Genomic DNA, 13,774 nt, shown 5'->3' with positions numbered 1-13,774 from the left:
TACTTCCTGTTTGAAGCAGATGAACAGATACAGAACAAGCGTACAGATCTGTCAGTGTTTGAACATCCGCTCGAAGTTCTATGAAAAGCTGATTAATCTTCCAGGAGAATTAACAACCTGACTTGTTCCGCTTTATCTACATCTTTTTTCATGAAATTTAAAATCACTCGTTTTTAACCACGTAAGTGTTTCTGTCATTTGTCTCAGAGCTAGAAGCATTGACCGTAAAGACAAATGTTATTACATTGCTTCTTTAACGAGCACATATCTTGCAAATCTTACCTTTTGTGCTGCCGCTTGGATCTCTACTGCCTCTATAAACACTCCAAACATGAATAAAAACAGTCCAGCCATTTTCTGTCAGTGTTTGATTTTATCAATTATGTACCTAAAACAAGCCATTTCAAAAAGTCTGTGATGCCACAAATGGGGAAATTAGCATAGAACCACAGTCACTAATCCTGTGCAAGAAAAAGCTGCTGCTGGAGGAGCAGCGACTCTACTCAAAGCCCCTCCCAGACATTGGTGCTTATCAGCTTATAGCTGAGAGCAGGATAGGTGGGTGTGGCCAGCTCCAGCTCGCTTCAGAAGACAATGACGCCACTTCACAAAGTGGATATGCTTCTAGGAAGTCCTTGGTCATTCATAAGTGGTTGTCAGCTTGTGGTGCAATCGGGTGTTTTTCATGTGGGACATCCTTTTCCACACTTTAAAAGAGCCACTCCAAAAGATGGCTGTCCCTCACAATCCCTGTTGACACTACTCCAGTTTGCCATCTCAGCTGATACCGTTTACAAATACAAAGGGACTCCCCATGTTTGAAGTTATAACTTAAAAATTATATCTCCGCATGTGACCCACCCATCCTCTGAGGGAGTGGTGAAGTGCAAAAGTGGCTGCGCTTGGTAACCAACTGGTGGTTTAACCCTCAAATCAAACCCTTTAAAGCTGAGTGGCCTACCTCTAGGCCACTGAGAAAATAAGGTTTACTTGCACATTGGACATGTGATCCTGACATCATCTTCATTAGAAACCAGTTTTAGAGACAAAGCCCTGAAAAGCTCATTCTGGAAGATACAGAAACAGTTGGAATGGCTTTGAGGGGTTTAGTGCAAATAAAACATGTTGTGTATCAACCATAGAATTTAGAAAAAGTCATGTCCCCTTTAAGAAACCAGAGTTGATCATTCAAGAGTGTAAAATTACCATCAACACAAGCGTAGCAGATTATAAATTTAATGAGTATATAATGCATACAAAACAAACACAACAAAGGCAGTAACAGGGACTGGTCGCAGTACGAGTACTGATCTTACAGATATTAATCACAGCATAACCCAAACTAGAGGAATGGAAATGTGTAGGATGATGAGGATGAACATACAGATACACTTTGTGCATGAACGGTGTCAAGTTTTAGCAGAAAAAATACAAACACATCAGTTCCCACTGTGTTTTAACTTCTGAGCACTAACACTAGGATTTACAAGGACACGTGGTTTGGTAAACCAGTGGTCCCGTGCATGAAGGAAGGATCATGATTACCATTTATAAGTAACGTGTAAACTAGCCCTCACAGTATTGACACATTACACATCTTAGTACCAAGTTGACTGTTCTGTTTTGTTTTCAGACTGGCAACAGCAAGAATAATGATAATAGTGATGATCATTAAAAAAAAAAAATTACAAAGTTTAATTTACTAAAATATCATTCACATACAAAATATGGAAATATAAAGAACACAAAAATAGTCTATTTTTGGATGAATTTCCCTCCCTCACAGAGGGAATCAATCTGAACAGATTAAAATCTTGTTCTGAGCCCCAAACCCAAGGTGACCAACAGCTTCAAGTGCAAACAATGGCTGCATTAAGTCATTAAAGTGCAGCACAGCTGTCAGACCGTACCGATAATTAAAACCATCCAACCCCGACTCATCGTGTTGCTGTAAACTGAAGTTTTGTAGCTGCCAGAAGTCAAGGGTCAGACAGGCATAGCGGTCTCAAACAGACATGAAGCTCGAAGGAAAGTTGTCCAGGATGTATTCACCGACTCCTACGAAGTACATGACCTGTGCAATTCCAAACAGAGGTGCGATGACTAGAGCCCGGCAGCCTGCACCCTTCAGGAAGGCAGACGGTCCTTCCTTTCGCAGAATTTTGCTGTTGAGACAGAGGGAGGTGTTTATTCACACGTCAGCGCAGTTACATGACTGACCCTAACCCTGACCGACACCTACGTTGATCCAGGCCGATCTTATTATAATTAGCTGGGGGTCTTTATCCTAATGTACATGCGCACTAGAAAACTAGCTTCTCAAATAAAGTTTGTTCCACTCCAATACAGTAGGTGGCAACATGGGCGCGTTCATATCGGCATTCTTTTAGTTAGCTTATAGCAACACAAGCAGCAGAGGCTGGTGGGAGTGAAGCAGACAGAACTGAAACCGGATTTGCACAAAGGCTGAAGGAATGAACAACTACACTGCAGCACAACTTATTTGGTACGTACGGTCCTGTTTTAGTGCTTTGCAACAACGGTCTTGTCAGAAAACTGCTTTCACTGCGTCGTCACTGCCGTAATGTGAGCTTCCTACTGGTTTAGTTCGGCTGCCCTGTTTACATGCAGAATGTATTCGTATTGCTACCACATTAGCTGGGTGCTTTAGCTCAATTAGAACCAGTTTGCCTTCAGCCAGACTAACATGTTAACATGCAATTAAAAAAACGACGCGAGTCTTTTGAAGGCAATGTTTTGGTTTTCTGATGTGCATGTAAACGCACCGAGTGACTTTAGGTACGCAACTAACTAATAATGACCAACAGAAAAAAAAACGACTTACTTTACACAATCCATAACTCCATTGTAGCTCTCCTCACTTGCCCCTTTGTTCAGGGACTGCAGTCTGGTCTTCACCACTGCAAGGGCGAAAAATTAGCCAAATTAGTAAAACTGTTAGAACAAAAAACAAATGTCACAGTGAGTGAAAATGAACCTACCATCACATGGGTTAACCGCAACAGCAGCAGTAGATCCTGCTACACAGCCCGACAGGAAGGCCCAGTAGAATGGCGAGGACTCATCAGGACTGGGTTTGCCCAGGCGGTTCAGGTTAGCAAACAACGGGAAGTATACAACGGAAAAGGGAACATCCCTAAAAAGAAGTTGAACAAAAAAGGTTTCAAGAGTGAAAACATGAACTAGAGCAACAATATGTAACCTTAAGTGCTTTGCTTTACCTCATCAGTGTAGCTCCCAGACCTTTGTAGAGCCCCTGGATGCCTTGTGTGCGGAGGAGATCCGTAGCAATCCGAGTGGCCGACACGGCTCTTGGTGCAGACACAGCAGTGCCAGAGTTGTAGGAGCGAGAGAGGACCGTGTTGGTGGCCGCAAGCTTTGTAGGAGACACCATGACTGGTTTTTGTTGTTGAGCTGCTTTGATGAGAAAATAAACAAAATAAATAAAAGTGTTTTACAGTAAACCATTCACATAAACAATGTCATGAAATCCTTACCCAGCCTTCCTGCATCCTGTAACTGTATCTTGAGCATTTCCATGGGGGTGGTCACAATGACCTGGCACATGCCGGCACCACAACCCGCCAGCATCTCTTTGAACACAGTCAACCCTTTTCTGTTGATGTTAAACAGGAACGATAAGTAAAGCCACCAATGAACATAGGATTATTTCACAGAACTGCACCCACCCATCCTTGGCAAGGTGATGGCGGAACAAGTCATTAGCAGCTAGCTTGATGGCCTTCTCGGGGGTAACCAGAGTCAAATTTACTGCTGCACCTGAGAAAAAACAATAAACAGTTAGTGTTTAAAGCCACAATCAAGTTTCTAGATCATGAAACAAAACATTTGCTGTTGCTATGACATCAGAAAGTTCACTGTATAGCTCATCACAGATAAGACAAATGTTAGTGTAAAACAGGGGCAAGAATGAAGAGTTATGTCAATTAAAAATACAGATAGTATTTTTAGATGCGATCAGGGGAAAAAAAAAACAAATAAATAAATAAAACACGTAGCAAGAAACTGAGCAGGAAATTCTTAAAAATACAAAGAAAGGTTTAATGACAAACAACCACAGTATGAAACAAGATTGAGTTTGGGAGAGAGATGTGTCTATTGAAAGGCTGTTAGCAATTAAACAGATGATATGTTTAAAGAAAAAAAAAAGGAGAAATAAAGATGTTAACAGAAGAGACAATTTAAACTGCGAGTAGACCTTGTAATTTTACAAGTAATATCTGTTGGACTATTTAACTTTAAAACCAAGCATTAGTCCAGCTCAGATTTATTTGAAAGATCAAGCAACGTCTGAGGATCACACATTCTAGTCCAGAAAAGGGACAAATGATGACAGTTTGACAGGACATCGAGGAAGACAACCAGGACATTACGGACAGAAATGACACAGAATGAACAGATGGTAAAACAAAACATGTGCCTATAGTTTTAAATAGAGCAATATAGTAAGAACCATTAAATGATTTGCCTCCAGCGTGGCTGCGCCTTATCGGCTAGCCTTCAATACCCCAGGGGGACCCAAGTCTGTAATATGAAAAACACAGATGCAAACAGCATTCCTCACAAAGGCAGACACCTAGACTAATGGAGTGTTTTGTAGATTTTGTACTAACAAAATGAAATGGCACATGTGGTATTTATATAAATGAATGCATGGCAGAACATTTTAAAATGACTTTGTAAGATTTATTTTGATTTTAAGTAAATAAAGCATCCATGCAATAAAAAATACCAAACAATCAGTTAAAAGTACCTTGTAGCTCAAACAACAGAAATATAAGCCTATTGCTTTTGATGAACCTGATGTGTATAAATCTTACCTCTGTACATTCCAAAGTATCCCTCTGATCGAACTGTCTTGACAAGGCAGTCCATCCTACAAAAGATATTTAAATGAATTTTTAAGAAATTTATATCCATTAACAAGCAATCAATGACAGATAAAGAGGTCACACCAGTTACACATAACTAGTAGAGCTGAAACAACTAATCGATTTAATCGATTATAGTCGATTATTAAAATAGTTAACAACTTTTTTAGTCATCGATTAGTTGTTTAATAATCATATTTTACCGCATAAAGTCTATTTTTTACCACAATCTGACATCGGTTACAATCTGTTAAATTTGCCGCCAGTGGGTGGCAGTAATGAGCCACTGATCTACCAGTGGAGCCGTAGAAGAAGAAATGAGCCAATAAGTGCCCTCGGTTCTCTTTCTTAACATTCGTTTCGATGTCTCACTATGGGATACGCCCCTCCGCGGATTCCTCAGAAGCACTTATCTCAATACGCCAATCCTGATTGGCCAGTGACCGTGACGTACGCGTCCCCATGCTACTATAAGTAGCAAGCGTCCCAACGCACGCACTATTCAATCACCTCTTCTCGCTTCGGTGGTCGCTTATCTCTGAGGTAAGTTAGCTCAACTGTTCACAGACGGAGCCTTCTAATATTCTCTCCGTCGCCGAACGTTTACTTACCGTCCTTCTGTCCTGACCTTCACCATAGGTTCGGGGCATAACGAGCAGCTTCACACTCCAGTGCATCTGTTCGTTCTGTGCTAACACACCAGTTAGCCAACATGGAAGCCGCTCCTCCCACCAGAGGAGTCGATGGCTCAGGAGCTCGCCTCTGTACTCTGTACCTGTGGGAACAAAATCTCAAGCAAAGACCCGCACAAGGTCTGCTCGAGCTGCCTCGGGCTGGAACACGCCCAGCTGGCATTGGAAGTCCCCGGGTCATGTGAGAACTGTGCCTGCTTTACCCTGAAGAGCCTTCGCCGGCGGCTAGCGCGCCAAGCTAGCCTGTCGGGGAAGGACCCTTGCCTGCCGGCCCCTGGGCCACCGCCTGGGGACGCCAGCGAACATGCCCTCCCGGAGCCGGAACCGTGTGCCGAACTCAGCTGGGGCTCACAGCTCGAACTGGCCGGTCCGAGCCACCCCGTCGAGGACGTGTTGGAGTTGGACTACGGAGACGACGAGGACACCTCGGAACTCCTCATTTCAGAGGAGGACGAGGATGACGACGTCTTTCTCCCCGTCGCTCAGGCCTCCATGCCTAGCTTTCCGTCCTCTCCCAGGGATGGAGCGGCTTCTCCGGCCGCCCACCTGGACATGCAGTCAGTCTGCCGACGCGCTGCGACCAGGCTCAACATCCCTTGGCCCACCGTGGTCACTGAGGCTGTCAGGTCCCGCTACGAGGGTAAGAAGCTGCCTCAGGCCACAAGGGCGGCAAAGCCCCTCCTTCCCGCCTTCCCGGAGCTTCTCCAAGAAGTGAGGTCCTCCTGGGACAAACACCCTTTCAGCTCAAGGTCTCCGGTCCAAGGAGCCTCCTCGCTGGACTTCGAGGGGATGGAGAGGGCTGGCATGCTTCGCATGCCGCCGATGGAACCGCTGGTTGCAGCCCACCTGCACCCACGACTCTCGGCAACTTCCTCCAGGCCTCCCGCTCTCCCTGCAAAGGCGGACCGCTTCCAGTCGGCGCTGAACGAGAGGGCGTACAAGGCTGCCGCCATCTCGGTCCGAGCTTTGAATGTCTCCTCCATGCTCTCAGCGTACCAAGCCGAGCTCTGTGAGGACATGAATACGAAGCCGGACCCGGAGGTGTGGGAGGAAATCACCGTACTGACCGACATCTGCCTGCGGGTGCAGCGCTGCGCGGTCCAGGCTACGGCGAAAGCTATGGGCATGATGGTGCTTCAGGAACGTGCACGTTGGCTGAACCTCACCAACCTCTCTGATAGAGAGAAGGAGGACATTTTGGACATGCCAATCGTGCCTGAAGGCATTTTCGGCTCTGCCCTGGCATCTATGCAGCAACGGTGTGAGGCCAAAAAGAAAGAGGATGAAGCCCTTCATCTCTGCCTTCCCCGTAAGCCTTCACCGGCACTGCCGGCTCGGCCGAACCTTCCTCAGGCAATACCCCGAGCCCAGCCTCAGTTCCGGATCCCAAAGCGCCCGAAGCCTCAAGCTGTCCAACCAGCTCCCTCGGGCTCAGCGCCTCGACCAGTGTGGCCTCAGCGATCCGGCAACCAAGCTGCTCCGCCGCCGGGACAATCCACCCGACCCGGCGGTCAGCAGGTGAGGAAGAAGAAGAGGGCAGCCTGACGGAGTTCTTTCCCTCCCGACGCTGCAGCTGGCAGTTCCCCGTTCGCCAGCCCCTCCTGTTCAACGTTGCCATGGTGCTTTCTCCCCCCCTCACGGAACCCCTCCGGCAGAGTCCCCGAGCGGTCCAGGGTGGGGCCAGGACGTGCAGCCGGCTGTGCCGGCTCAGAACACACGTCACAAGCACTCACATTGTTGTTTTTCACAAACATGTCACGCTCAAGGAGCATTAAAACGTTCGCTGCCGCATCCAGACAAAATGTCAAGGGCGCAGCAAAAATCAATAAAAATGTTACCCATGAGCGGTCCCAGGCGGGGTCGGCCCCTGGCGGACTTTCTAGCCAGCCACGGGTAGTCCCCGTACACCTGGGCCGTCAAAGCACAAAGCCCCCGCGCATGCGCAGTGGTTGCCACGAGCACTGCTGCCCCACAACCTCTGGGGGGAGCTGGTGCTCCGTGTGTCACGGCTGTGTCACCGCTCTCAACTCACATGGAGGAATGGACAGCGGTTTCTGCTTCACATTGGGTGATAAGAACAATTTCGAGGGGTTACAGGCTCCAATTCGCCTCAGTTCCTCCTCGATTCTCCGGCGTAGTGTTCTCCCACGCCCAGGGGTCGTCAGCTCACATCCTTCAGGGAGAAATCTCCTCCCTGCTGGAGAAGGGAGCGATATGCATTGTGCCTCCCGATCGGTCTCAGAGCGGTTTCTACTCCAGGTACTTCCTGGTCCCGAAACGGGGAGGGACCGGGATTCGCCCGATCCTGGATCTGAGGGCCCTGAACCGATGCCTCAGAAAGTACAGATTCAAATGCTCACGCTCTCATCCCTTTTGCGTCTGATTCACCAGAACGACTGGTTCACCTCAATCGACCTGAGGGACGCATACTTTCATATTCCCGTGTACCCTCCACACAGGAAATTTCTGAGGTTTGCCTTTCAGGGAGTGTGTTACGAATACACCGTGCTCCCATTCGGCCTCTCGCTGAGCCCGAGGGTGTTTGTCAGGTGTACGGAGGCGGCGATCGCCCCTCTGAGAGGGAGGGGCATTCGACTGGCCACATATTTAGACGACTGGCTCCTGCTGGCACGGTCCAGAGAGGAGGCAGCGTCAAACACGCTGGTTGTGATCCGTCACTTGTGTGGTCTGGGTTTCAGAATAAACTGGCAGAAAAGCGCTTTACTCCCCTCCCAGAAAATAACCTTTCTAGGTCTGAATCTGGACTCAGGGGCGTTCACGGCCCGTCTCTCGACACCGCGCGTGGACGCGCTCTCGCTCTGCCTGGCGCGCTTCCGCCTACACAGTTCGGTGCGGTTTGCGTTATGCCTCAGGCTGTTGGGTCTCATGGCGTCGGCTATTTCAGTGGTACCACTCGGCCGTCTACACATGAGAGATTTTCAACGCTGGGTGGCTTCTCTGGGTCTCTCTCCAGTGCGCCACAGAGCGCGCAGGGTGACGGTCTCTGCAGCGTGCGTCGCGGCGCTCCGCTGTTGGCGTCACCCCTCCCTCTTGGCACAAGGGGTGCCTTTGGGGTTGGTTCTCGTGAGGAAAGTGGTCACGACAGATGCGAGCCTGTCAGGTTGGGGGGGGCTCCTGGAGGGTCGCTCTGTCAGGGGTGTGTGGAGCAGAGAGCTCTGGGGGACACACATAAATTATCTGGAACTCCTCGCGGTCTTTCTGGCCCTGAGGCGCTTCCTGCCTTTTCTGTCCGGCCATCATGTCCTAGTGAGAACAGACAACACCACGACTGTGGCATATATAAACCGCCAGGGGGGGCTGCGCTCCATGCGGTTACACACACTGGCACGCAGACTGATCCTATGGTGCAGCAGGCATCTCCTCTCAATCAGAGCCACCCACGTCCCGGGTGTTCTGAATCGGGGGGCGGATCTGTTGTCCAGAGGGACACCCCTGTACGGGGATTGGAGCCTGCATCCAGCAGTGGTGGAACAGATTTGGATCCGGTTCGGCACAGCCGTAGTGGATCTTTTTGCCTCCAAGGAGAATGCTCAGTGTCCTCTGTTCTTCTCCCTGCGCGACCGAGACGCTCCACTCGGCGTGGACGCGCTGGCGCACGACTGGCCACGGGGTCTGCTTTACGCTTTTCCCCCAGTGGCCCTGATACCATCCACCTTGCTGAGGGTACGAACCCAGCGCCACACTCTCATTCTGGTGGCCCCATTCTGGCCAGCCATGCATTGGGTGGCGGACATTTTCCAGCTCCTGGAGGGCCAACCTTGGAAACTGCCGCTTCGCAGGGACCTGGTGTCCCAAGCGGGAGGCTCGATCTTCCACCCTCATCCAGAACGGCTGGCCCTGTGGGCCTGGCCCCTGAGGGGTGCGGACTAGTGTCAGCAGAGCTGCCCCAGGCAGTCATTCGAACCATTCAGAATGCTAGGGCCCCCTCCACTAGGTCCCTATATGACTGTAAATGGAGGGTGTTTGAAGCCTGGTGTCAGGGCAGGGAGGTCTCACCCTTCCAATGCCCGGTGAATGTCATTCTGTCTTTCCTGCAAGACTTGTTGGATGGGAAGAAGGCTTTCTCCACCATTAAAGTGTACCTAGCAGCCATTTCCGCCCGACACTTGGGTTTTGGGAAGAAATTGGCAGGTCAACACCCCCTGGTGTGTAGCTTCATGAAGGGCGCGCGCAGGCTTCTCCCTGTGTCTCGACCCCTGGTGCCCTCATGGGATCTGTCCTTGGTGCTGTCGGCCCTCTCCGGGCCTCCATTTGAGCCTATGGACGGCCTGGACCTTAAGATCCTGTCTCTTAAGGTGGTGCTACTCCTGGCTTTGGTATCTGCAAAGCGAGTTAGTGACTTACAGGCTCTCTCTGTGCACCCATCCTGCACCCAGTTTGCACCAGGTGACATGAAGGTGTCCTTGAAGCCCAACCCTGCCTTTGTGCCTAAGGTGGTGGGCTCCTTTTCTCCTATTATCCTCACAGCTTTCTACCCACCGCCCTTCTCCTCTCCTGAGGAGGAGCGGTGGCACAAGCTGTGTCCGATTCGCGCGCTCAAGGAGTATGTGAATCGGACAAAGAACCTTCGCAGGGGGGACCAGCTTTTTGTGTCATGGGGTGGGCCTCGTAAGGGGAAACCCGTCACAAAGCAGAGGCTTTCCCACTGGATTGTGGAGGCTATTTCTATGGCTTACTCCTGTCAGGGCATTCAGGCACCTGTTGGGCTCAGGGCCCATTCTACTAGGGGCCTGTCTGCTTCTTGGGCCCTTTTTCGGGGGCTGTCAATCCAGGAGATTTGTGCTGCAGCAAGTTGGGCTTCTCCACTTGCATTTGCACGCTTCTATAAGCTTGATGTTTCGGTCCCTGCAATGACTCACACGATTCTGAGTGTGGGGTCTTTGGCGGGCCAAGACGTATCCCTGTAGGTTGGTGATCGCTGGATAAGCTGTCTGGCAATACGGGAGTCTCCATATCCCATAGTGAGACATCGAAACGAATGTTAAGAAAGAGAACTTTAGGTTACTGTCGTAACCCCGGTTCTCTGAGTAACATGAGTGAGATGTCTCACCAGACAACCCTTCTTGCTGGGCGAAGCGAGAAGAGGTGTTTATCTTGAATAGTGCGTGCGTTGGGACGCTTGCTACTTATAGTAGCATGGGGACGCGTACGTCACGGTCACTGGCCAATCAGGATTGGCGTATTGAGATAAGTGCTTCTGAGGAATCCGCGGAGGGGCGTATCCCATAGTGAGACATCTCACTCATGTTACTCAGAGAACCGGGGTTACGACAGTAACCTAAAGTTTTCATGACGTATCACGTTACTGACGCTCATCTTGCTGTGAGAGATGGCGGATCAAGAAGAAATACGGAAGAAAAATAGAAGCGACAAAACAAGAGAAACCCCGGACAAAAACCTCACGAGTACTGGAGCATTTCACTCTAGATGCTTTTAAAAGACGGGTGACCTGCAAAATATGCAAAAACCATGGCATGACGGAAGCACGACGTCCCTATGTGAACATTTGAGACGAAAACATGTGGGAGCTGATGCAGCAGAGGAAAGTCCGGTGAATCCGGTAAGTAACAGAAAATAAACAAGCTAACACAGATCAAATTTGGGAGCCGAGTTCGTTATAGTGAATGTTAAACAGGTTTTTTTGCCGCGTCAGTCTACGGCGTTCTACTTCTGATTGACTAGATGCAATCGTGAATCTCCTCCGTGTTGTGTATCATGCGCTTGCCAAATTTAGCACGTCTGTTTATAAGAATGTTCTCGTTAAGAGAAAAACGGCACAAACCCATGCTCCTCATTCAAAAAAGGACAACTCAGCGGAGAAAAATATACAGACGAGCTGTGTCCAGGTGAATATAACGTGGCATAGTTGTACACTTTCAATTTTTAAATACAGGAGAAATTCAGAAAGTCCTTTTTTTTTTACTATTAAAAGGCTGTTTTACTGTCTAACGCTGTAAAACGCCTCACAACACATTTTTATCAAAATAAATGATCACTGTATATTGTTAATTAATTCAAATAATGTAATATTGATTAAGTGTTGTAGTGTGTGTGCTGCTTTATTTTATATGTGTACTTATTTCAGTCTATTTGTGTTTCTTATGCAGAAAAAAACGAGCAACGATGGACAACTACATGGGGAACAAGACACTCACCCCCCAGCAATGAATACCACTTACAAACTCTATTCCAGATTCTGCATTATTTTTTATGGAATTTGCCTCTTATATTTTGATGCCAAAAATTGTTCTGGACTGATATTTTGCACTGTTTAGCTCATTTTACACCGCTGACTGTGTTCATGTGCAATAAAATAGATTGCAGTCAACTGCACAATTCTCTTATGTTTTTCTTTTTCTTAACTGAAATGTATTCATCACTTGTATAGGTTAAATAGCTAAACAATAACAAACCGATTAATCGATTAATCGAAAAAATAATCGACAGATTAATCGATTATGAAAATAATCGTTAGTTGCAGCCCTAATAACTAGTGAAGAGCAGGTTGAGTACACTTCCACCTTTTATAAACACGACCCCACCCAAAGACCTTCTCAGCAAAGACGAATGTCAAAAAATGAACTGTTGTCACAGTCCATCAGCTCAGGAATGTCAATTACCCAGCACGCTCATTGTGATGTTATGAATGTCCCATTGTGGGCTTAGACACACACAGCTGTAGCAGAAATAACGCAGTGAGTGTCACAATGAGTCATTGATGATAGGTCGAGCTTTTAATACTCACATGCTCTTGTAGGCTTGCTGCCCAATTCTTTGGTTCTGCAACCTGGTTTTTGCCAAATCAATGGGAAAGACACAAGTGACCCCGACTATGCCAGCAATACCACCATTAATGAGCTTGGCTGGAAGGCTGAAAAAATAAAAAAGGACAATGGAGAAAAAAATATTTGTGGGGGAAAAAAAAGGTACCTTAAGTTTTATTTTAGTTTTTCTACCGGTAAGCAACAATTTTGTCTTCCATAAAGACTTAAAAAGTATATAAAAAAAAAATAAATAAATAAAATCTTAACCAAAGACAAATTTATGGGAATGTTAAAAAGACTGAGACTTACCTTAACTGCTGCTGAGACATTTTGACTATTTGTTCCAGAAGACGTAAAAAAAAGTAGATTCTAGAAGTCGTTAAGTTTGTCAACAAGGTCCTAGAAAGAAAAGTTACAGAAATATTTTACCAATAAAGGTTTAACCGTTTCCTACTAGTCAGTGACAAGCCCTGAGCTTCTCCCAACCACAGCACACGCTTTTTTGACTTATCTCTACGCTTCAGGAAAAAGATGCGGCCGCGTCGCCATTTGAGCAGAGTTCAGGGGGCGTGTTTTACGGTAGCACACCGGAATACCATATATAGACGTGCCCACTTTCTTTCATTGAAACTTGATAAAAATCAATCAGTTTTAAGTTAAATTCAGACAAAAGGAGTCTGACATACACTTAATCGTGACTAAGCTTTATTTTAACGACATTTATTCCCATTAAATTGAGTTTGATTTATTAGTTCTGTTCGACCAAAGTGAAACTTTGTAGGTTGCTTTACTTAAAACTAATGACTATTTACTGAATATCTAATAGTTTCATTCGGAATACAAAGCTATTTGGCTCAGTTCACAGGTACAGCTACTAAAGAAAACCTCACCCATTCAATGTAAAACCCCAGTAGTAAATAAGCCAACTTAAAGCACAACTTCGTTCAATGAAAATCGTTTTTCTTTTATAAATAGATCAATTTAAATGTTTAACTTACCGAAAGGCCGACTTGTAATTATTCGGTGACTGTTGAGCAGTTCTCTATAACACCTCGACTCCTCGTCAGATCAGCTTTACGTTCTGTCTCAACACGAGTGGAAATTTCCATTAGACTTGTACCGAAAATGGTTCCCGCCTCCCTTTTCTAAAATAAACCAATCAGAGTTTTATCATTTTTCAATGTCAATTTTTCATTGGACAGTAGACCAATCAATCAACTATCGTAACCCAATCACAAAAGCTCATGCTGCATGGGCGTGAACAAAGAAAAACCTATTTTTCTTTTCCTTTCTTTTCTTTTTATTTTATTTAATGCAAATGAAAACACGAACCAAGCCCATGGTTAAAACTCTGAGGTGACTGATTTGTCTAATGTGTGTCGAT

At 46.9% G+C, this 13,774-nt stretch overlaps 1 protein-coding gene across 6 annotated transcripts; it reads right to left on the bottom strand.

The window, feature by feature from the left end:
* Positions 1 to 1,220: 1,220 nt before the first annotated feature.
* slc25a55a (solute carrier family 25 member 55a) lies at positions 1,221 to 13,528 on the bottom strand. 6 transcript variants are annotated; one of them, XM_015958646.3, is made up of 10 exons: positions 13,389 to 13,528; positions 12,700 to 12,789; positions 12,372 to 12,497; positions 4,863 to 4,918; positions 3,711 to 3,801; positions 3,519 to 3,637; positions 3,243 to 3,438; positions 3,003 to 3,157; positions 2,846 to 2,921; positions 1,221 to 2,165 (listed from the first exon to the last, which is right to left on the bottom strand). In XM_015958646.3, exons 2-10 carry the CDS (start codon positions 12,717 to 12,719, stop codon positions 2,006 to 2,008), a joined length of 999 nt encoding a protein of 332 aa, XP_015814132.3. In that variant the 5' UTR covers positions 12,720 to 12,789; positions 13,389 to 13,528; the 3' UTR covers positions 1,221 to 2,005. The 6 variants fall into 6 exon arrangements, with proteins under 6 accessions (XP_015814132.3, XP_015814133.3, XP_070405582.1 ...); XM_015958647.3 differs by having other exon boundaries at positions 3,243 to 3,435; XM_070549481.1 differs by lacking the exons at positions 12,700 to 12,789; positions 13,389 to 13,528 and adding an exon at positions 4,496 to 4,566 and having other exon boundaries at positions 12,372 to 12,436.
* Between the last annotated feature and the right edge of the window lie 246 nt (positions 13,529 to 13,774).

This window comes from Nothobranchius furzeri, chromosome 3, assembly GCF_043380555.1.
Source record: "Nothobranchius furzeri strain GRZ-AD chromosome 3, NfurGRZ-RIMD1, whole genome shotgun sequence".
NCBI lineage: Eukaryota > Metazoa > Chordata > Actinopteri > Cyprinodontiformes > Nothobranchiidae > Nothobranchius > Nothobranchius furzeri.
Note: the sequence above shows the minus strand (reverse complement) of the source record. Positions and strands in the feature narration are given on the sequence as shown.